At 43.2% G+C, this 22968-nt stretch overlaps 1 protein-coding gene across 1 annotated transcript in view; it reads left to right on the forward strand.

The window, feature by feature from the left end:
• HTR1E (5-hydroxytryptamine receptor 1E) overlaps positions 1 to 21627 on the forward strand; it is a 51436-nt gene extending 29809 nt beyond the window's left edge. Inside the window, exon 2 of the mRNA XM_084622336.1 lies at positions 20121 to 21627. Within this exon, the coding sequence (XP_084478462.1) occupies positions 20301 to 21395 (1095 nt within the window). The 5' untranslated portion in view covers positions 20121 to 20300 and the 3' untranslated portion in view covers positions 21396 to 21627. The remainder of the gene's footprint in view (positions 1 to 20120) is intronic.
• The last annotated feature ends 1341 nt before the right edge of the window (positions 21628 to 22968 follow it).

Genomic DNA, 22968 nt, shown 5'->3' on the forward strand with positions numbered 1-22968 from the left:
AACTATTAAGAACAAGAAATGTATAACAACCATAAACATTCCATGCACACTACATACATTTAACGTGTCTTGTGTTCTCAAATTTAGTGTCCCAAATGCAGAGACAAGGCACAGGTTTCTTAAGATTATTTACTTGTTAACACAACACAGATCTAACTCTGAGCTTCTCCGGCAAAACAGGAAGATTAACATACATACTAGCCTCTCTAAGTTGAATTCAGTGGTAACTATGGTCTCAAGTTCAACCTAGTAACATGATGTCATGTGATCAACGTATAGTCTTCTTTGTGCAGTACAGATAATATACTGGGAACAAGTATAAAATGTTTTGTGTTGTCTCCACTGTGACTCATGGCTATACCTAAATAATACATGAATTGAGGTGTATAGTGGAAAAAGCTATACACTGAGTGTGAGTTGGTCCATTTTTCAGCACATGGGAGAACAGTTTTCCCTTCTTACCAGAAATAATTAGGCTGTGTGCCAAATTCTGTCCTCTGATACACATGCACTGCTCCCCCACATCAACACATATAACAGAAGGCAAAACTTGGTTCACTGAGTTTTATTATATCCTTTAAAATGCTGCTTAATCTTTATGATACAGTGCCTCTACACCTGTCATTACACTATAGCTACGCTGGAACAAACAGAGACTATCCTTACCGGATGGGGGACTCTGTCCTGGGAAGCAATGTTTATGAAAAAGTTTTGGGGGTCATGGTGGATAATCAGCTGAACATGAGCTCCCAGTGGGATGCTGTGGCCAAAAGAGCTAATGTGATCATGGGATGCATAAAGAGAGGAATTCTGAGTAGGAGTAGAGAGGTTATTTTACCTCTGTATTCGGCATTGGTGTGACTGCTGCTGGAATGCTGGGTCCAGTTCTGCCGCCCAAAATTCAAGAAGGATCTAGATAAATTGGAGAGGGTTCTGAGAAGAGTCACGAGAGAGATGAAAGGATTAAAAAACATGCCTTGTAGGGATAGACTCAAGCAGCTCAATCTACAGCTTAATAAAGAGAAGGTTAAGGGGAGCACCCTCTGGGAAAAATTAGTGGGTGCTCTGCACCCACTGGCAGGCAAGCTCTCCTCACCCCCCACCCCATCTTCTCCTCCTCCCTGCCCCCCAACCACGCCGTGCCCCACTCCTCTGCCTACCTCCCAGCGCTTCCCCCCGGCTGCTCCTTCCCCTCCCTCCCAGCATACCGCCAAACAGGTGTTTGGCGGCACGCTGGGAGGGAGGGGGAGAAGCAGGAACATGTCACGCTCAGGGGAGGAGGCGGGGCCAAGGTGGAGATTTGGGGGAGGGGCAGAGTTGGGGCAGGGACTTTGGGGAAGGGGTTGGAATGGGGGTGGGGCAGGGGTGGGAAGAGGTGGAGCAGCGGCAGAGCCGCATGGAAGGGGTGAAGTGGGGGTGGGGGCAAAGAGGGGGGGTCGAGCACGCAGGGGAAAGCAGGAAAGTCGGAGCCTATGAGGTGACTTTATTACAGTCTATAAGTACCTACATGGGGAATATTTAATAATGGACTCTTTGGTCTAGCAGAGAAAGGTATAACATGATCCAATGGCTCGAAGTTGAAGATGGACAAATTCAGACTGGAAATAAGATGTAAATTTTTAACAGTGGAAGTAATTAACCAGTGAAACAGTTTACCAAGGGTCATGGTGGATTCTCCATCACTTAATTTTTAAATTACAATTGGATATTTTTCTAAAAGAAAAGCTCTAAGAAGTATTTGGGGGAAGTTCTGTGGTCTGCATTATACAGGAAGTCGGACAGGGTGATCACAGGGGTCTCTTCTAGCCTTAGAATCTCTGAATCTAATAAGGCATTTATGCTGTAGTTATAGTGTGCTTTTTGATAACCAACCAGTTATATGAACTAGTGGTAATTTGTTAACAATGCGCCTGAATTATTTATTTTTCATTTGCTTTCATAATCACATATTTTTAGAATTCAGGTTCACTAACTATATTGTATTTACACTGAAATTACTCCAGTCATGTGGGCACCCTATCAGTTATCCGAGTTTAGCAGCAATTAAAAAAATCAAAAAGTGTAAATATAGTTTACACTGGAAAATGGGCACTCATTTGTTTTAGAAATAACAAAGGTTTCAGAGATATTCCCTATATTTACATGTGGACGATCATTAAAACTAATAATCGCTAGCATCAACATGAATATTAAATTATCCAACTATAACTGCAGTGTATTTATAGTCATTGTATTATAACCAAAATATCTTTATGTGCTGCCAACTTCAATTACGCTCTGATGAGGATTCATAGGATCAGGTGACCTTTACTATTAATAGCAAAAAATAGCAGCTGCTATCTTGGATATATTTTTACATTTATAAAAACTTTAATTTACAGAACTTCCCTTCCCCTTTATTTTACAACTTTGTTTTTATGAAGAATGTTGTTGGGCACTGCACTGGGGAGCGGATTTTAATACTTTTTCCACATTGCTACATCCGTGTGAGCTGATGTAACTCCATTAATGTCAGAGTTCTAGCAGCTTTACAACAGAGAAGAGAATCAGGTCCTTCCAAAACAGCAGTAGCAAATGAAGGCGGAAATGTGTTGCATTCCACAAAGTATGGAATAAGTTCTACATGCAAGGTCTTGCAGCCCTATATGAACATCATCAGTTTTTTGCCTGTGTTCATGTGACAAACTGTGTTTGCATACAGACATCATGGTCTATCTTAGCACTTTTGTATCAACCATGACAGTATCTGAATGCCTGAGATTGGCACCTTTGGCAATGAGAGCCCAGATCTTTAATATTTGAGATAAAGGTAAACTCATTAGTAACAAATCTGTCTCAATCTTTTAAGGGTATTTTCCCCTCCTTTGGGTTGTCAGTAACTTATTTTCCCTCTCAGTTTGCAGTATGGCGTTTTTGGCCATATTACCACCTTACTCTTCACCTAGCACCATTGGCTTCATTGGCATATGGTAGTATGAAGTGTGAGTAGGGCATCACAACGTGACCCTTTACCACTACGGTAGAGTCAGCAATGAAACCATCTTTATTTGCAATAGAGTCACTTTTCCTCTTTCAATACAATCGAAAGCCATTCCGTGAGTTAGCTGTGTTATTTTATCCAACCGAAATTGGACAGATATGTACTAAGGTTTAATCCAACACTCAGCGCAGTCAGTGGGAGTCTTTCCATTCATTTCAATGTGTTTTCATTCAAGCTCTAGCACAGTGAAACTCTGACAGGCTCGCAAGCGGCTCTTTAATGTGTCTCCTGCAGCTCTTGGCAGCACATAATATTAAAACACTGATTTAATTAACAACCAGTCAGGATGCTATTACTGTCTCATTAACCAATTGTGGCTAATAAAATAATAATACTTGGTCAGTCATTTTGCTGTGTGAATATTATATGAATTATATACACACACACACAGATATACATTGACGGGAAATATTTCCCGTCATACTGTTTAAATATGAATATATAGTACTAGTGTAAATGAAACAATGAATTCACACTATTCTGGCTCTTTTGGGCAACGTGGATCACTAATTTGGCTCCTGAACCACTGAGGTTTGCATATCACTGCTTTAGAACATTTTACATATAGGCTTAGCAGAATTTGATTTTTTTTATAATTTTGATTGATAATCATGTTTATTTTAAGCACTTTATTTGTATCTATTTAATTTTTCAGTAGCAGAGATTTATGGGGGGGGGTCAGACAATTATTTAATAACAGTAGATTTTAAGTTTAGAAAAGTTAAAGCTTTAGAATCATTAAAACACAAACTGTCAACATCATCTCAAAATATACAAAGTAAATATTCTCAAATCAAACCCTAATTAGTTCTCAAGCAGTATTTTTCTTACTCTGCCTATCAGTAAATGTCAATTATTATTGAGAGAAATTATTTTTCTTTGGTTTGCGTGTTTATGGTGAAATCAACATTTACCAATAAAAATCTAATCCTTCCAAGCCTATTTATTTAATTATATTAAGAAGGTTTAGCCTGTCTAATTTATACAGTTGGAGCTTTTAATAAATGATAGAACCAGAGCTGTGTATTGAACAGCATGTTTAAGTCTAATAAATCATGTGTTAAAATAGTCCTTCAACCTCCAGACATAGAATAGTAAAGATATAATAAAGAAACAAACAAACATTGACTTTAAAAACAAGGCATACACCGTGACATTTAGCTTGTACTAATGATAATATTCATGTAAATCCAAGTTGGACCATTTCCCCAGAGATGAATAAATAACATTCACTGGTTCTGAGGTAAATATTTATGTGTTCAACATGTCTCTAAGCAGCAGATAAGAAGTGAAGTGGAAAATGAGTTCACAAGAGAAGGTTCCCACATTAAAAATGTATATGTCATTACTATTTTGCCCACAAAAGCTAAAAGCATCTGGTGGATTTGCGATAGCAGACTATGATACATTTATTTTATTAGTTGGTGATAGGGTGATCACCCATCCTGAATTGGATGGGACAGTCCCAAAATGCAGAGTTCAAGTCCCAGTCCTAGGCGGAATGACTCCAGAACAGCCACTCTCCCCACTAGGCCCTGCCCCTGCTCCTCCTCAAGGACCCGACCCTGGCCAGGCTAGAAGCTAGAGCCAGGCCATAGTAAGAGCCGCCTAGGGAGCCCAGGTAGCTGTGGGGAACCATGGATACTCCACCTGCCTTGAGTGGCACACCCTGGGGGGCGGGGACATGGGCCAGGGGCTGCTTTTGGGCACCTCTGAACCCCATCCACAGCAGGTGGAGGGTTTGAGGGTCCCCAGAGGGGGCCAGGGTCCCTGGACAGGCTGACCAAGAGATGTGGCCTTGAGGGGGGAAGAGAGAGAGTAGGCATGGAGGCTTGGGTGGAAGAGGAGGAGCTGGGGCTATGGAGGGAGTGGGGCTTCTGCATGTGTCTCGCTTTTGCCTTTTCAAAGCGGGTCAGCCTAGTTGGTGGCTTAAGCTGAAAATAACTAAAGTCACGTGAGCTCACACTGCTAGTGTCATGATCCTGGCACACAAGCTCAGCTATAGTGCAAGGACCCAATCCTGAAAACACTTGTGGTAAAATTTTCAAAGGTGCCTGAGTGACTTAGGAGCCTAGGCCACAGTGACTTTCCATGAGACTTAGACGCCTCAGTGCCTAAATCACTTTTGAAAATGGGACTTAGGGCCTTTCGAAAAAATCTCACCATTAGTACAGGGAGCAGCGCTTACCAATGGGAGTCAGTCAACCACACAAGTAAGCGGTATATCTGGTAGCAAGTGGCTGAAGGACTGAGCCATCAGCTGGTGCCACAAGTCATCATCATGTTCCTATTTCACCTCTGGCATATAGGGCAGTGATTAAGCTCCTCCACTCCTGTCTGTTTCTGGCAAGTCTTTCAATGGTTCCCCAGCTGTGCCTCAGGTTTTTCAGCTTGGCTTCCACAGCTCTTCACCATGTTGTTTTTGGGCAGCCACATTTTCACTTGCCTTCAGGTGTCCATCTTATTGCTACTCTGGTGGTGGAATCAGTTTCCATCCAAAGTACATGACCAATCCATCTCCAACGCCTCCTGGCAATGCCTCCTGATGGTACTCAGATCCTCTTGGGTGCACTGTGTCAATAGATCTTGGTTTGAGATTGTTCTGGGCCAAAAGATACCAAAGAAAGGAACTCTCAGTGAGTGTAATAACTAGCATGGTATCACACTTTTATCTGTGCCAAGCAAAGTATTGTGAAATATCATAGTCCAACATATATCAGAAGCAGTTGATAGCATTCTCAGAAAAGAGCATGCTGGTTTTTGGAAAGGGCGTGGATGCACAGACCAGATCTTCACTCTACAAAACGTAACAGAACATTGCTTAGAATGGCAATGGCAACTCTACATAAATTTCATAGACTTTGAGAAGGCTTTTGATAGCATTCACAGGACCAGCCTATGGCGCAGTCTGCGGACATATGGAATTCCTTCCCATATAATCAACATCATCAAAAGCTTCTATTTCAACTTTACATGCAGTGTTGTTCACAGTGGTGCCAAAAGTGTGTGAGGCTTAATTCATTTCTGTAAAGTGCTTTGAGAACTTTGGATGGAATGATTTATAAGAGAAGACCATTATTAGTCATAGAAACTTGTTCCACCTCGTAACTCTTGCTAGATATGATTTGGCTTCCAGAAAGTTTAATTTGATGGTTGCCTTTCAAAGAATTAGAGGGGAAAACTAGGTTTTTAAAGATGCTCCACTGATGTGGTTTAACCATGGGCTGCTGAACCAGATTTGCTCTTAGAAGAGAAGAATTTTTAATATGTTTCTTCCACCATCCATGATTGCATTTCCACCCAGTCTCTCTCACGTATTGGTTGAGGCCCAAGCAGGTGCTTTGCTCAACAAATAGAAGGCACCTGGATCTCTTCATCCTATCCAAAAGGCTTCCAAAAGTAGGGAAACAAATCTAAAAATTGTACTATTCTATTCTGTATAGGTTCTTATATCATTCTCCTCACTGTAGTATCTGAGTGCTTTCCAGGAGTGTATTAAGTGAAGTGACTCACACCTGTCACGAGTGGTTTGATTGCACTAAAGTTGTCGTACAGATTCAGCCTCTTCCCCACCTCCAGAATTGTCCTCTCCAACTAAAGGGGGAGAAATGTTGGCCTCAAAGTCCAAAAAGTTGGAAACAGAACCCCAGATTATTTCTTCCAAATTAAACAGGCTATGCAAAAATAGCAAATATTTTTCATTGATGTTTTCCTGACATCTTCAAGAAATAGTGGGATCTGCATCAAAGCATGTGTTTGTGTGTACTTTTCAAAGCTTTGTTCAACAATAGAACCATTAATGAGTGGAAATGGGCCCTTTTCACTCAAAATTGTCCTTATTTTTGACCCTAAAAAGAGGTCCTCTGGATCATTCCTGGATTGATCTGTTTACAACATGAACAAGAGCACTTTTCCAGAGAACAAAGCAGAGGCAAAGTCGGCAACACATTGATTATGTGTGGCTAAACATAAGAACGTGAGAGACTGGGCCGTTTCTTTTTTCTAGGAACTAAAATGTGCTGCCACAGGATGTCATCTATACATAGAAGCTCCTCTGTTATTTCTGAAGGCACAAATGTTCGTAATATCCTTAATTTTGGGAGAATGCTCTCTGAGGCAGGTAATTGATGGATAAGCTCCTTTGCCCTCTGTCTAGTTGACTGACAGATTCTGTCACATCCAGACACTGCAGTGAAGGGACTGACACTCCCTCCCTCCCCATTGAGGGTCAATAGATATTAATTTCTGGAAAATGAAATTGACAAGAAAGGAAATTTCATCTCTCTCCTTTTGGTGCATGAGTGCAAACGTACATTGACAGTGATGTGAGTTACATGTGCATATTGAAGAGAAAAATAACCCCTTTAATGTTTGCATCCTCACTCTGCAATTTAAATGTATTAGCAAACTGTCCCTTAACTCTGTGCTCCAGACGGATCAGACAAATATAGTCTCCTCTGATCAGCTCTGTAAGTAATGAAGATGACACTCTCTCTATGAATTACACTAAGGGAGTTCAGAACTTAGCTGTCAGCAGTGATGAGCTGCCAAAATCTTAACAACGGGTTCCCTCCTCACCCCATGAGGGGGTCGTTGCCCACCCCCACCCCCCGGGACTTCTGCCCCATCCAACCCCTCCATGTTCCTTGACGCCCCCCCAGGACCCCTGCCCCATCCACCCCCCTCCCCTGTCCCCTGACTGCCCCCAGAAACGGGCAGGAGGGTCTCGTGGGCCACGATAGTGGGTGCCCACCCCACCCCTAAGAGCCAGAGGCACCTGCTGGAGGGCGAGGTGGGGAGTCCCAGCGGTGCTTACTGGGGGCAGCTCCCAGGAAGCATCCAGCAGGTCCCTCTGGCTCCAAGGGACAGGGGAGTGTAGCTGGGGGGGAGCGGCCGCTCCCCCCCACTGATCACATCAAAAGTGGTGACTTAGGTGCCGACTCCCTGGGTGCTCCAGGGCTGGAGCACCCATGGGGAAAATTGGTTGTTGCAGAGCACCCACCGGCAGCTCCCTGCCCAGCGCTGCGCCCAGCCCCAGCCCACCTCCGCTCCGCCTCCTCCCCTGAACGCGCCGCCCCGCTCTGCTTCTCTGCCTCGCGCCCCCCCCTCCCCCCGGCTTCCCGCAAATCAGGTGTTCAGCAGGAAGCCGGGGAGGGCAGAGAAGCAGGCCGTGGCTTCCCACTCAGGCCCAGGGTGGCAGAGGTGAGCTGGGGAGGGGAGCGGTTCCCCTGTGCCCCGCTCCACAGGTTGCCTGCTGCAGCGCGGGCAGCCCTCCTCGGGCCCCCCCGCCCGAGCTCACCTCCGCCTCCCTGGGCCTGAGTGGGAAGCCGCGGCCTGCTTCTCTGCCCTCCCCGGCTTCCCGCCGAACAGTTGATTCGCAGGAAGCCTGGGAGGACAGAGAAGCAGAGCCCGGCAGTTTGTTCAGGGGAGGAGGCAGAGGGGAGGTGAGAGGAGCTGGGGCTGGGGGTGGGGCGGGGAGCTGCCAGTGGGTGCTCTGCACCCACCAAATTTTCCCCTTGGGTGCTCCAGGGCTTGAGCACCAGTGGAGTAGGCGCCTAAGGCACCACTTTGGGCCGGTTAAATTTAGAAGCCCTTTTAGAACGGGTTGTCCCTCCTGGAACAACTGGTTCTAAAAGGGCTTCTAAGTTTAACAACTGGTTCTAGAGAACTGGTGCAAACCGGCTCCAGCTCACCCCTGGCTGTCAGCCTCTAATATGCTCTCTCATTATTTGAACTGTCCTCCCACCAGTATTTCATCTGATTGCCGCTCCTAGTCAAATATTCAGTGAATAGTCTGAATGGAATTTTGAACAGGAGGAAACATTATGGAAGACCCTTAGGACCTGCCAATTCTCAGTATATTAAGTCTCACTTTATTGGCTCTATGAGGGGGAAAGTGTTTTTCTTTTCTTTGTGCTTCTAGAATCAAATAAAAAAGTAAAAAAATGTAGTGTCAGGACACTGGAAAACAACAAAGCAAAAATAACTGCAGATCTCCTATATTTTGATATGTCAGACTTTCCACAAAAGCTATGTTGGATTTCTTCACACATGAGCACCTGCACTACCCAAAGCAGAGATTCTGTTCCTCCATCAACATCTTCTACATTCACAAGTTTTCCCCGGAAGACGATTTCCTTTCATTTGTTTTTAGAATGCCAGCAGCATTACAAATATACCATCTGACAAAAACTTTGTAAATTCCAAGAAAAAAAAATATTGTTAAAATATTTACTTAAAAGCTTAACTTTGGTTTAAGTAAAAAAGTAAAAAATATTGTTAAACCAAAGTTAAGCTTTTAAGTAAATAAAACCTTAAGGAATGCACCTTAATACCATGGTATAGTTAAACACACAAAAAATATCTGCAAGGTAGGAAGTTAAAAAAAGATCTTACTTTAATAATTAAAAAATTGGCTGTATAGAAATGCAAAGTTAGGGTAACGCAACCACCTTAACTTTAGGTTTTGTTTAAAAAGATCATATTAACAGTGTAACTGATCCATAGCTAACTAGCCACTTGACAGCTGTCACTACTGCATACAACAACCATTCAGTACTTTGTGGAAGAAGCTGGGATAGAAACAAGATCTTCCTGCTCAGCAAAATTATAGGCCTCTGCCACTTGAGCTGAAAGAGCAGCACTCATAGGTTTCAGTAGTACAGGACCTATCATACAATTGATCTGTGTTAATTCTGTCCAGCAGATGCCACACACTTCATCAGTGCATTACAAAAGAAAAGACTACATGGAACCATTTTTTAATTTTGATTTGAACATTCCTCTTCAGTGTTCTCAGCCTAACCACTACACCAGTGTGGGTTCATGAGAGATGACATTGACTAAATGAAATGTGAAAGGTAAACTAATATTTTGTGTGGTGGAAAATAAGTAGATTTTTAAATGTTCAAATTCAGTAGTCTAAGGTGTTAACAGAGGTACAGAATTATTTTTAAATGATTTTTAATCTGACAGTCTCTGTCTAGCTAATAATTAGAAATGGGGTATCTGCTGTACTTATCTACTGGCAATGTGGATATTTTACCATCTGTGAAGAATTGAATCCGTTACATACACCATGAAATCTGTTGTGTATGTTTATGTCAAATTGCAGCTCATCACTATCTGACAGGCTTGCCTGAGATTTACTAATGTTTTCTTAATAGAAGTGGGTAAAAATGAGTACTGTACTTCTCTGTGAATGAAAATTGTGCTGCTGCCCATGGGGGAAAGTGTGGTTTGAAGAGCAACACTAATTATTGTTTCTCATTTGTATGTGACAAGACTTACCTAGGAAAAGTTTACCTGTTATAGTGGAGTTCTGGCAACAACTCTCTAAAACGGGTGTTATGGATCTCTTTGTATATTGTCTTTCAGGGACTCCAGATCAGATTTATTCAGCCCTAGTTTACACAGATTTGCACCAGTCTAATTACAGGTGCTTTTTTTATACCAATTTAGTTAAGCCAATGGAATACTCTGCGTGGATATTCCTGAATCAATTTACACCTTGCTTACCTCAATTTAGCTTACACTGATTCATTAGGAAATGCAGCTAAATTGATAGAAGCCTGGTTTAAACTGACTTAAAGGTCTCCATGTAGGGATTTTATATCAGTTTACATAAATCAATTTTTAAACAGCAGCTTGCATGTAGATCGGCCCTCAGTTTTTAAATTTTCTAATTCCAGCCCTGTGGATGCGCTTGGGATCTCCATTCTTTGTGTCTTGTGCGTCATCTCCAAAAAAGATTCTGTTAACTGTAATGATAGAAAAAAATCCAGCCCACCTTCTCACAGCTGTGTTAGCTCTGCAGGGCTAACAGGAGTTACACATTAAAAATGTTGCTTTTGTCAGAAAAGTAAGCAAATATAAGCCTGAATACGCATGTGTTTGGCTAACAGGGGACAATTTTACATAGTCAATTTTCTGAACATAATTTCTGTTTAAAGTTTTTTGTTTCAAATAACCATACATTGAATGTTAAGTCTGCACATACTCATCTGCTTTATATAGGTCTGTATTGTTTTAAAAGGTTTGTACATGTGACAAACCATGGCTGCGTGCACATGCCATCTTTGTCAGCAAGGACGGAAGCCAGGACTTTCAGCACTAAAATTGCAGACAAATTCTACCACTTCAGCTAAGGGAAAACTCCTTGGCTGTACAGTCACAGAGCTCAACCACTACAGGGAGCCATGCTCACAAGGATTAGGCCAGTGTGTTAAATACTCCTCCTAGACAATCTTGCCCAAGCATCTGAAGTCAACAAAAGTTCAACTCCTGATTGGGGTGCTTTTTTTTTTTTTTTTTTTTTTTTTTTTTAAAATGAACCATAGCCACATACACACATATCCCATAATTGTCAGTAGGTTTCAACCTGGACCCTTCAGCACCAGAAATACAGGCCTGCTACTTTGGCACCATAGCAGGGCTTCGTTTTTTAATGTTGAAGGTCCAGCTCAGTCCCTGCTGACATCCAGGCTATCTGTGTGTTTGGCCACAGTTTGCTACATATGTACCCTGGGTCCATGTGAACAGTGATTTGTACCATCTAAAACAGATATAAACAATTAAAATCATGTTTTAAAATAGAGAGGGGCAGACAGAGCATAGCAAATGACTACAGGTAACAGTTCAAATTCAAGGAGGAAATTAAAATATGGTAAGGACTTCACTTTAAAAATGGGGCTTGTCATAAGATCCGCAGTGAAGGACCATGGACAGAAACCAAGCACACATTTAGGACGCTAGCTCTGTGGAATAGTAGCGACAAAGTTAGTGTACCGCATTGCCACTCAATAATGACATTTTGTAAATACTGCAGAAAGTGGCTAGGCTCCAATAGATGTTCCATAAGTCATTAAAATTAAAACAAATGATCTGTATTAATGTAATGTGTTGTGACGATACCAAACCAAATTGCTTCTGTCTTTTACAGAGGAAAGTCAGTACGTCCTCATCATTATATAAAACACACAATAGCAGGCCACACGATATCAGAATTATTATGTACTGCTTTACAGCAAATTGTGTACAAAGAGAGAGTGAATTGATTGGTGATAGTCAAACCCCAAAGTACTCAGCCCTTCAGTATAGATAATCAGCCAAAAGGCCAGATGTTCCTCCAAGCTGCTTTATTAAGGCTGTGCCCCCAGGCTTTGGATTTGCACAGTGTTGGTTCAGTTCTCCAGTTTGTACCCTAAACAATTTAACTTTAAAACTAGGACCCAACGTTCACTATGGTTTGTGCAAACCTCAGTGTGTTTTGCCACTGACTTCAATAAAAGTAGGTTTGAGCCTTCATTGGAAAAGATTCATGCTGCTCTAACCTGGAATCTCCATAACTGAGCTAGGCATCTCATGAAGACAAGCTCTTGTGAAATTTCTGATACATTTCATTGATTTACCACAAAAATAGCCTCTCTATTATGCTCCTGCAGTTTTACTCTACAGTAGCGTAAACTACACCAGACCCTTTCACAGCTTGTTTTCATTTTCTCTACAGTACAGCAGGCCCCAAAATCTCACAGTATAAGGAAGGTGGGAATGAGATGCAAATTCACAGGTTTAGCTTGCTTTACACCCCTGACTATTCCCATTAGCCTAGCTGATGGACAAAACTTTTCGAATACTATTTGTTCAATATGAGGGGAAAATACTGTATATTGTGCAGTCAATTAAAAAGGCTATGGTAGCATGACTCCTGTAGCATTCAACTCTATGGGAGTCTAAAGAAGGACTAATGCCCTAGAACAGGGGTGGCCAACCTGAGCCTGAGAAGGAGCCAGAATTTACCAATGTACATTGCCAAAGAGACACAGTAATACATCAGCAGCCCTCACATCAGCTCTCCACCCTGCTCCCAGCACCTTCCACCCACCAGCAGCCCTCCCCACACCTCCTGATCTGCTGTTTTGTGGCATGCAGGAGGCTCGGGGGGTGGAAGGAGCGAGGGGAGGGCGAGGAAAGGGGTGGAGTTGGGGCAAGGCCTGTGGCAGAGCCAGGGGTTGAGCAGTGGGCACCCCCTGACACATTGGAAAGTTGGTGCCTATAGCTCCAGCCTTGGAGTCAGTGCCTATACAAGGAGTCGCATATTAACTTCTGAAGAGCCAAAGGTTGGCCACCCCTGCCCTAGAATATAATACATTTTAAAAATCAACTGCTTTCAATTAAGCTAAGCAATATGACAGGCAACTAAAAAGCAAACTGAGAAGACCAGTATGGGTTTTTCTGAAACAGAAATTTCTCTGAATTTCTGGTTCACAGGAAAAAATTTTTAAAAATGGTTTTGTTCCGATTTGGAGTGAAACCAAATTTCTAAGTATCGTTTCTTGTGAACTGGAAATTCCACATTTTGGCCAGTTCCAATATTGAGATTTAGTTAACATTTTACAGTACTTTGAAAGATACAGTGTTATATAGGTGCTAAGCATTATTTTTCACAAGATAAATCACATTTTAATAAAGCAGCATATTTTCTTCCCATTCACAGCTGCAGTCACAAAAGGGCCAGCAGGATAAAGTACTCAAACCAAGTCATGTTGTAAGGGAGATGCTTTCACTTCAAATTGATCTACTAATGTGAAGGGAATAGAGATGTATTGTTTGTGTACTGTGGACTCATAACCTGGAGATAATTTTAAAACAAAAATCAAGGGAATCTGGACTGTCACTCTGGACACTCCCAAGACAAATCTTGCTCACCTGAGAAGATGACAACTTTGGAGAACTTTGAGTATGTGAACCACTTTGACACAAGATAGTGGGCTAGATTCTCCATTGTTCTGCCGCTTGTGAAGCCACTTACAACAGCGCAAAGTGGGTGTGCAATTCTACCAAATCAGAATGGTAATGATTTACATGCACTTCGCACTGCTGTAAATGAACCCAAGGTGCAGGGCCATGGAGAATCTGGCCCACTATATCAAAGCAAGTAACAAAGAATTTTAGAAAACTTAGACTGACTCCAATCTAAGAGCCACTGGGGGTGGGAAGAGGGTTGAGTGGGAGGGGACACAGACCTGGCAAGGAGCTGGGGCTGAGGGGGAGAACTGGGGCTCGTTTGGCAAAGGGATTAGGACATTGAGCATGGAGACTGGAACAATGAGCTGGGGGACTGAGATTGGATGGGGAGCCTAGGACTGGGAGCCAGGGGGCAGGAGGGAAGAGACAGACTGGACAAGGAGCCAGGAAAGGAGAACTGAGATTGGCTGTGCAAGGCAACTTGGGGCAAGGAGTTTGGTGGGAGGTTCAAACTGGGACTGGCTACGCAAGGAGACTGGGACTGGGCTGAGGAGTGGTGACTGGGACTAAGCAGGTGAGGAGAATGGACAGACAGAGTCGGGGCAGGGAAGAGAGAGGACTGGGATAGGTTGGAGGGGAGGGAGCAGAAGGGGTCAAGAGTGGTGGTACAGGCAGCAGTGTCTGTGTCCTTGTGATGGGGTTTTCACCCCACACATGCTGGGAAAGGACCTGAGAAGTCCATTAACCTGCCTGTTCACCCCTGGAGGGTGGGCCAGGTCTAATTCGAAGTAAAGCCCAGCTCGGGGAGAGCAAGGTTTGTCTCCATAAAGTGCAGGGTGAGCCCAACACAAGAGAAGGCAGAAAGTTCCATCTCTCTGGGAAGCAGCCTGAAAGAAGGGTGAGAAGGAGACCAGACCAGACCAGACCAGACCGGCTACTCCAGGGGTGAGCTGGAAGCCTGAATGGAGGCAGGGCCCCTGAGGGAGCTGTAGCCTGTCTGAACCATGAGTGAGGGAAGGAGTGTGCCAGCCCCTGGGCTGTGGGGCTGAGCAAGGCACAGAAGCCTTTGGGTAGCCAGGAGGCCAGTAGAGAGCACCAGAGGCATGCCTGGGATGTTGTGGCTACCAGATGAGCCCAGCAGGGCAAGGCTTGGTTTGGTTACATTGCTGTGGGACTTCACATAAAGGACTCTTCAAAATGGTCTCGCTGGAGGGCCAGAACATTTTTATGGCCAGAGTAGGCCAAAGTACAGGGCAGGGGGAAACTGAGGCAAAAGTTGTGCAGCCGGCCAGCATGGGAGGGAGGTGTTGGTGCAGCAACTTTACTACAGTCCTCTAGAAAATACTCCCCTGTAGAGCCTGGAATGGAACTCAAGATTCCTGATTCACCACTCCTCTGCTGTCACCAAACATCAGTAAAACCCACCGGCAAAGGGTGGGTCTCATTCCCCACTAGGGCTGGTCCATATAGACCAGTGGTCCTCAAACTTTTGTACCCTTTCACATAGCATGCCTCTGAGTGCGACCCCCTTATAAATTAAAAACACTTCTAAATGTATTTAACAGCATTATAAATGCAAGAGGCAAACGAGGGTTTGGGGTGGAGGCTGACAGCTCACGACCCCCCCCCCCATGTAATAACCTCGCAATCCCCTGAGGGGTCCCAACCCCCAGTTTGAGAACCCCTGATATAGACAATAACTTACTATCAGTTATTCCATTAGCTCAAGTGGCAGAGGTCTGGGTGGTGGCTCTAAAAGCTCCAAACCCATTGATGGCCTATCAGGGCGTCAATATGATGCCACATGATGGAATTTCTGTTTTGTCCGTTTGTTTTTTTAAAACCTAGGAAAATTGTTAAAACAAAAGTGTTCAGGTTGCAAGGTCAAACACTCAAAAGTTAGGAAATACCAGAACTAAGGTTACCTGCGCAACCTTAATTTGGCCCACCTGTGCATATGCATTGTGACACAATCTTTAATTACATGATCACATGTTTTTTCCATAGGACCCCAGCCTCATTTAGTGCACAGGATGGACTTGCTCAGGGGATGACTCTGAGTTGTGTAGTAAATGAGGCTGTTGGTTGTAGAACCCCTACACCATTTGTTGACGACATGGGAAGGTGTGTAGGGAATGAAACGGGATTGCAGGAAAAAGAAAGGACAATCTTATAATAAAGGCAGTTGCATGCTGGTCTGGTGAATTGATTCTGTTCCTGCTTCTTGCACAGAGTTCCCATATGATGCAAGTCAAGTCACAGAGGCCAAACTTTTCACAGGAGGTCACTAATTTTGTGTTCCTCATTTTCTGGGTGCCTGACATGAGACCCTAGGGTTTGATTTGCAGAAGTAATGAGCACTCCCAGCTGCAACTGAAGTCCATAGAAGCTGTGCCTGACTATAGGAAGTGCTGTACAATGCTAAGTGCTCTGCAAAAAGAATCAGGTTCCTGGAGTCTCAAATTGGGCCCCCAAAATTAGTAGAAACTTTTGACCTGAGTCTGTCTCTGCTCCCCATCTATAAAATGGGGAGAATACCACCCCATAGATAAATGTAGGTTTCTGAAGCACTCAGATACTAGAGTAATAGGCACCAGAGAAAAGTCCATAAGGAAATTCATAATTCTGTCTCCAGAGCAGGGTTTAATAGTGTGCAGTAAAAAAGGCCTGGGCTGTACATTGAACACTCAGGAGAACACAAAATATTGAAAAGCTTATCATTAAGTGACAACTGTACATTTCGGACACTGAAGGAGGCAGCGGTCTTACAGAGAATATAGTGTGGGACCACGGAATTCAAAGCCGTATCGTAGTGCATGCTGTCAGGGTTCCTCCCCCACTCTGAACTCTAGGGTACAGATGTGGGGACCTGCATGAAAAACCTCCTAAGCTTATCTTTACCAGCTTAGGTCAAAACTTCCCCAAGGTACAAAATATTACACCCGTTGTCCTTGGACTGGCCGCTACCACCACCAAACTAATACTGGTTACTGGGGAAGAGCTGTTTGGACGCGTCCTTCCCCCCCAAAATACTTCCCAAAACCTTGCACCCCACTTCCTGGACAAGGTTTGGTAAAAAGCCTCACCAATTTGCCTAGGTGACTACAGACCCAGACCCTTGGATCTTAAGAACAATGAACAATCCTCCCAACACTTGCACCCCCCCTTTCCTGGGAAATGTTGGATAAAAAGCCTCACCAATTTGCATAGGTGACCACAGACCCAAACCCTTGGATCTGAGAACAATGAAAAAGCATTCAGTTTCTTACAAGAAGACTTTTAATAAAAATAGAAGTAAATAGAAATAAAGAAATCCCCCCTGTAAAATCAGGATGGTAGATATCTTACAGGGTGATTAGATTCAAAAACATAGAGAACCCCTCTAGGCAAAACCTTAAGTTACAAAAAAGATACACAGACAGAAATAGTTATTCTATTCAGCACAATTCTTTTCTCAGCCATTTAAAGAAATCATAATCTAACACATACCTAGATAGATTACTTACTAAAAGTTCTAAGACACCATTCCTGTTCTGTCCCTGGCAAAAGCAGCATACAGACAGACACAGACCCTTTGTTTCTCTCCCTCCTCCCAGCTTTTGAAAGTATCTTGTCTCCTCATTGGTCATTTTGGTCAGGTGCCAGCGAGGTTACCTTTAGCTTCTTAACCCTTTACAGGTGAGAGGAGCTTTCCCCTGGCCAGGAGGGATTTCAAAGGGGTTTACCCTTCCCTTTATATTTATGACAGGTGCACATAAGGAAGACACAGTAAGGTTGCACAGGCAAACGTCATTCTGGCATTTCCTAACTAGTGACTGACTTTGCAGCCTTAATGCTGTTCTTTGAACACAGAAATACATATTACACGCAAATAGCTATTATCCCTTATGCTCAAAGTTCATTCCAAACACTGAGCGCAGGTACTGGAAGCAGCTTTCACAGCTATGGATTTTGACAGGAAGGAATCAGAACATTGTTAACCTGAAACTGGCCTCTCAGCCTGTTCTGAAGTACCTGCAGATTTATGCTTTATAGCGAGAAGCTGTTGTGGTTGGTTTGGGGTTTTATTTGGGGGAGGGAGAGTTGCTTTGGTTTGGTTTGATCTGTTTGCTCAGTCTTCTCAATTACTGCAGTGGTTTCCAGGGGGGAAATCCAATCCTGTTGAGCAGCAGAACACAAACAACGCAGTTGTTGATGTGCACCCAGCAGTATGTTGTGTTCTACTGAGAGCATTTGCACTTGTGCCTATTAAACTAGGATAGTTTACTTAAGGACATTATACTAAACAAAAAAAAAATGTACTTTTAAAGGCAGCTATTGGGTGCAAAGAGAGAGAGCTCAAAGGCTCCACTCCCTAAAAATAAATCTAAGTGAAAAGCCATTTGAGAATAATTGCAATAAGCAGTTCTTATGTCCATTAAACCCCCTCAGACAGCCATGCTGGGGGTTATACAGAGTTGCACTGTCCCAGGGGGTGCTCCAGGAGCCATTGTGCCTCAAGGAATCACAATGTGCCCTGGAGCTCCCAGGGAACTAAGGATAATAGGAGGGGAGTACATCCATTGCACCAAGGTACTCCATGTGCTCCCTTCTACAACTGGCCAGCTCCATAAGCTGGTGTGGAGTGGGGAGGAGGCCATGTCCCACTGCCATGGGGGTGACTTGTGCACCAGGAAACACTAGCCAGGTATTTGTACTCAGAAGAGCATAGGAATTGCTATTGTGCCTGGCCTCGGTGCAATGGGGTGGGTGAAGGCTCTTGCATTATCCCTCTCTTGCACAGAGAGGGCAGCCACACTCTGGCCCCAAACTAGCACAATCGGTTATCTCCAAAGACTTGTCTTTCGGCTTATTCCAAACAATCATTTTAACCCACCCATATCACAAATCTGATATGTGAGCTTCTATCATTCTTTTCACACTTGTTTTTAATTAAGAGAACTGGGTAGTTATATAAGAGGAGAGAACTTAGCTTTCAGGAGGTCTCTTTTGCTTTCATTTAGACCAAACGTTTAAAACTCTTCCTATTTTGTTTGTGTACAACACATAATATTATAGATCCGTTTTCCACCATTAGGGTTGGATCCAGGTCCTGCTGATGTCAGTGGAGTCTTTCCACTGATCTGATTTAATGGAGCAGGCTTTACATTTGCCATGTCCTCTGTATTCAGCTTAATTATAACTGGTGCAGCAAAGTCACTTTTAAAAGCCTTCCTGGGAATCTAGAGCTGCCTACTGCAGCTGTTGCTAATGTAACACACTCAGCGCCTGGAGGTGGTGCTGCATCCCATCTAGTGGCACTGAGACCACTTAGGTTAATGAATCTGCTATAGCCTTAGCTAAGGGCTCATGGCTTTTAGCTCATGCAGTGGAGACTCGTACACTAAGCTCCAGAGGTCTCAGGTTCGATTCCAACAACTGGGGTCTCTCGGTATTCCACTAAGAGCAAAGTCAGTCCTGCACATCATGAATACCCAGAATTCTCACTGACCCCAGTGGGCTTGAGATGGGAAAGGAATACGGAGTAAGGTCTGCAATCTGCAATTGTCATTTGAACTTTTTCAAAATAAAAAACTAAAGGTTTTGTTTCAAAATAGGATCTTTTGAGATTTCTTGGTGCTTGTCATCTCACTGGCTTGTGTGACAGTAAGAAGTTGATGTAACCCTCAAAGCAAATGCATATGCTTTTTGTCTCTCTCCTCCAAAGGCATGCACAGTAGGATATGGCAAATGTCAGCAGTAATTACACAAAACTGCATAGCCTCTTAGCAACACTAATGTACTATGTGATGCTGAATGTGTGTTATGAAACTTTAAACATTTGTTTGAAAGCTGCTTATTATGCAATAATCTGGGTATTTTTTTTAAATGTGCTGTTTCCAGGATATTAAAGACAGACATGTGAATATGAAAAATGAATTGAAATCTATGAAAAGCTAGTAAGCATTAGTTGAAATGGGCTTTTGTTTTAAACAAGATATGCAGGAGTAATGTGTTTTAAGACCGCAATTAAAGTAACAGGATAGATTTTCTCTACTCATAATGGTTTGGAATTTGACTTGCAAAGAAAGAAAAGAACTGGATCCTAAGAGGATGTAAATTGGCATAGATTTACTGAAGTGAATGGAGCTACACCAGTTTATACCTGCTGAGTATGTAGCCCAAAAGTGTTCTTTGGGACTAAGCAGTAGCGGGAAAACTGAAGAGCAGTGAGGGAGAAATGGAAGTTACCAACATTCTTGTTTGAGGCAGTAACATTAAAAGACTAGGTTTTTTACAGAAGAAAAGTTGGATTTTTCTACATTGATTAACTGATATAATTTTTATCTTCTAGGAACACTGGATGTTCTGAGCAGAAGGAAAAACTGGATGTTCTGAGCTGATCTAGCGAAAATGGGACAAATAATTTGACATCTGAAGCTTTTCTCAAATGGAGGAATTTTGAACAGGAGCCATTAACATCTAGAAGTGGCAGCCTTTTTCTCTGTGCATCCTGGGGCGGGGGGAGGGGGGAATGAATTTCACAAACTGCACAACAGAAGCCAGCGTGGCTGTCAAACCCAAAACAGTCACCGAAAAGATGCTTGTTACCCTGACCTTGGCCTTAATCACAATTTTGACTATGCTGCTGAACTCTGCTGTAATTACAGCAATTGGCACCACCAAGAAACTACACCAGCCTGCAAATTACTTAATATGTTCCCTAGCTGTGACAGATCTGCTTGTTGCTCTTTTAGTCATGCCCTTGAGCATTACATACATAGTGATGGATACGTGGACTCTGGGATACTTCATCTGTGAGATATGGCTTAGCGTTGACATGACCTGCTGCACGTGTTCAATTCTTCATCTTTGTGTCATTGCACTGGATAGATACTGGGCAATCACAGATGCTATTGAATACGCCAGGAAAAGAACGGCAAAAAGGGCCGGGCTTATGATAGTCACTGTATGGACTATATCCATTTTCATTTCGATGCCACCTTTGTTTTGGAGAAATCATCACAGCGTCACTATTCCCAGCGAGTGTCGCATTCAACACGATCACGTGATCTACACTATTTACTCCACTTTTGGGGCATTTTATATCCCCTTGATGCTAATACTGATCCTCTATTACAGAATTTACCATGCTGCAAAGAGCCTATACCAAAAACGGGGGTCAAGCCGCCACCTAAGCAACAGGAGCACGGACAGCCAAAATTCTTTTGCCAGTTGTAAGCTCACGCAGACATTCTGCGTGTCAGACTTCTCGACATCTGACCCAACCACGGAATTTGATAAAATACATGCATCAGTGAGAATTCCTCCTATTGATAATGACCTGGAGCTGGCTGGTGACCGTCAGCAGATTTCCAGTACACGGGAACGAAAGGCTGCTCGCATCCTGGGACTGATCTTAGGGGCTTTCATCTTGTCGTGGTTGCCATTTTTCATTAAGGAGCTTATTGTGGGCCTGAGTGTTCGCACGGTGTCTGCAGAAGTAGCTGACTTTTTGACATGGCTTGGCTATGTCAACTCCCTTATCAACCCTCTGCTGTACACTAGTTTTAATGACGATTTTAAGCTGGCCTTTAAAAAGCTTATTCGGTGTTGGGAAAATTCTTAAAAGCACCTAAAGGTAGATATAACATGATGCCCTGGCCTTAAGAATGAGTAAAATGAGCTGAATTTGGCAACATTTTGCTTGGTAAAGGGGATTTTTGTGTTTGTCTTTATGCTTGACTTCTCTTTGGCCTGTAACTTGTTTTGCTGTTTTCTACCTCTCATGTTATTATGGTACATAGTTTCAAACACATTTTATTATATTGAGGCACAGAATTCTTGAGAAAATAAACCAAAAACCCCAGTTATCCATTCATTTTTAAAATATCTTATTTAAGCAACAATTTAAAAAATACATATTTATAAAACAAATGGTTGATTTAACTTGCACTATGACATGGAGGTTTAAAATCTATATCCATATAAGTACTTACCTGGTTAAGAATAAACTCAGCTCTTGATCATGTCACTTAATGAGTGCAAAGTGAGCTGTAAACCTGCAATGTGGTATTCAGAGAAAACCAGTTATTTTCCTTCTGAATGAATGGTAATTTTCATCTTAGTTTATTCCCAAATAAACCTACTCAGAACACATTCTGCTCTCCTTACACAACTGCTAATCTGGAGTAAATCCAGATAACAGAGCAATACTTGGCTCATTCCTTCTAAAAAAGGAGCCTGGCATATACTCAAAGAAAACGTTTTGTTTTAGTTGGTGCCTCTTTAAAGTCACACAGCTAGGGAACCCAGCTACAGAACTGGTCCTTATTATTGAAAGTGCTTCCTGTGTGGGCAAAAGAGTGGAGACGCTGACTGCCATCTATTTTATTGTCAGAAGCCCTTGTCTTCCGGGCCAGGGTCCCCACAACATGGAGACACCAGAACATCTGCATTCTCTTTCCTTTTCTGAATCACTTTAGGCATTGTGGGGCACAGGAGACATGTATATAGCAATCTTCTGAGCCATGACCATATCTGTGGCTACTGCTTCCTAATTCCCTCCATCGGGAATAGAACCCTGGAACCCTTGTATTGTTCCCAGGAGCAAAGAGGCCAAAACAGCCAATAATCTACTCAAATACTTTGGGATACAGACAACACTATCTATCACTTGTCTGCTTAGCTAGCCTGCTTGGACGTCCAGCTTTCCTTTTACATGCAGGGCTCAAAGGGACAATAGGCTGTTCTCCACCCATAGGCAGAGAAGGTATAAGTTCCCTCAGGAAGTGGGAAGTACCAGACCCTCCCCTGTTTGTCGATACAAACCACTGCCAAGGTATTGTTGGCCATAGCTAGCACAGCCTGGCTGACAAGGTTGGGCACTAATGCCATTAAGGCATATCTGGCTGCTCTGAACTTGAAACAATGGTTACATTGCTGGAACTCCCTTCTTGTCCTATATGGACTTGGTCCCCTTGAGGATGGCACTGGTTGTCACCACAATGCTCTCTGACTCTGAAACTTCTCCTGCAGCTGCCAAAGCAGGGATCTGGAACCTTTTTGGCACTGGCATCAGGGAGTCAGATGACTATTTCTGGATTTCACTCCTTCCTGGCAGGGCAGGGGTGCTAATCACATGGCCCTGTGCCAAGGGGGCCAATGTGTCCACTGTTTGTCCCTAGGGCTCACACATCAAA

Source organism: Lepidochelys olivacea (genome assembly GCF_965140295.1).
Source record: "Lepidochelys olivacea isolate rLepOli2 genome assembly, chromosome: 3".
In the NCBI taxonomy this organism is placed as follows: domain Eukaryota; kingdom Metazoa; phylum Chordata; order Testudines; family Cheloniidae; genus Lepidochelys; species Lepidochelys olivacea.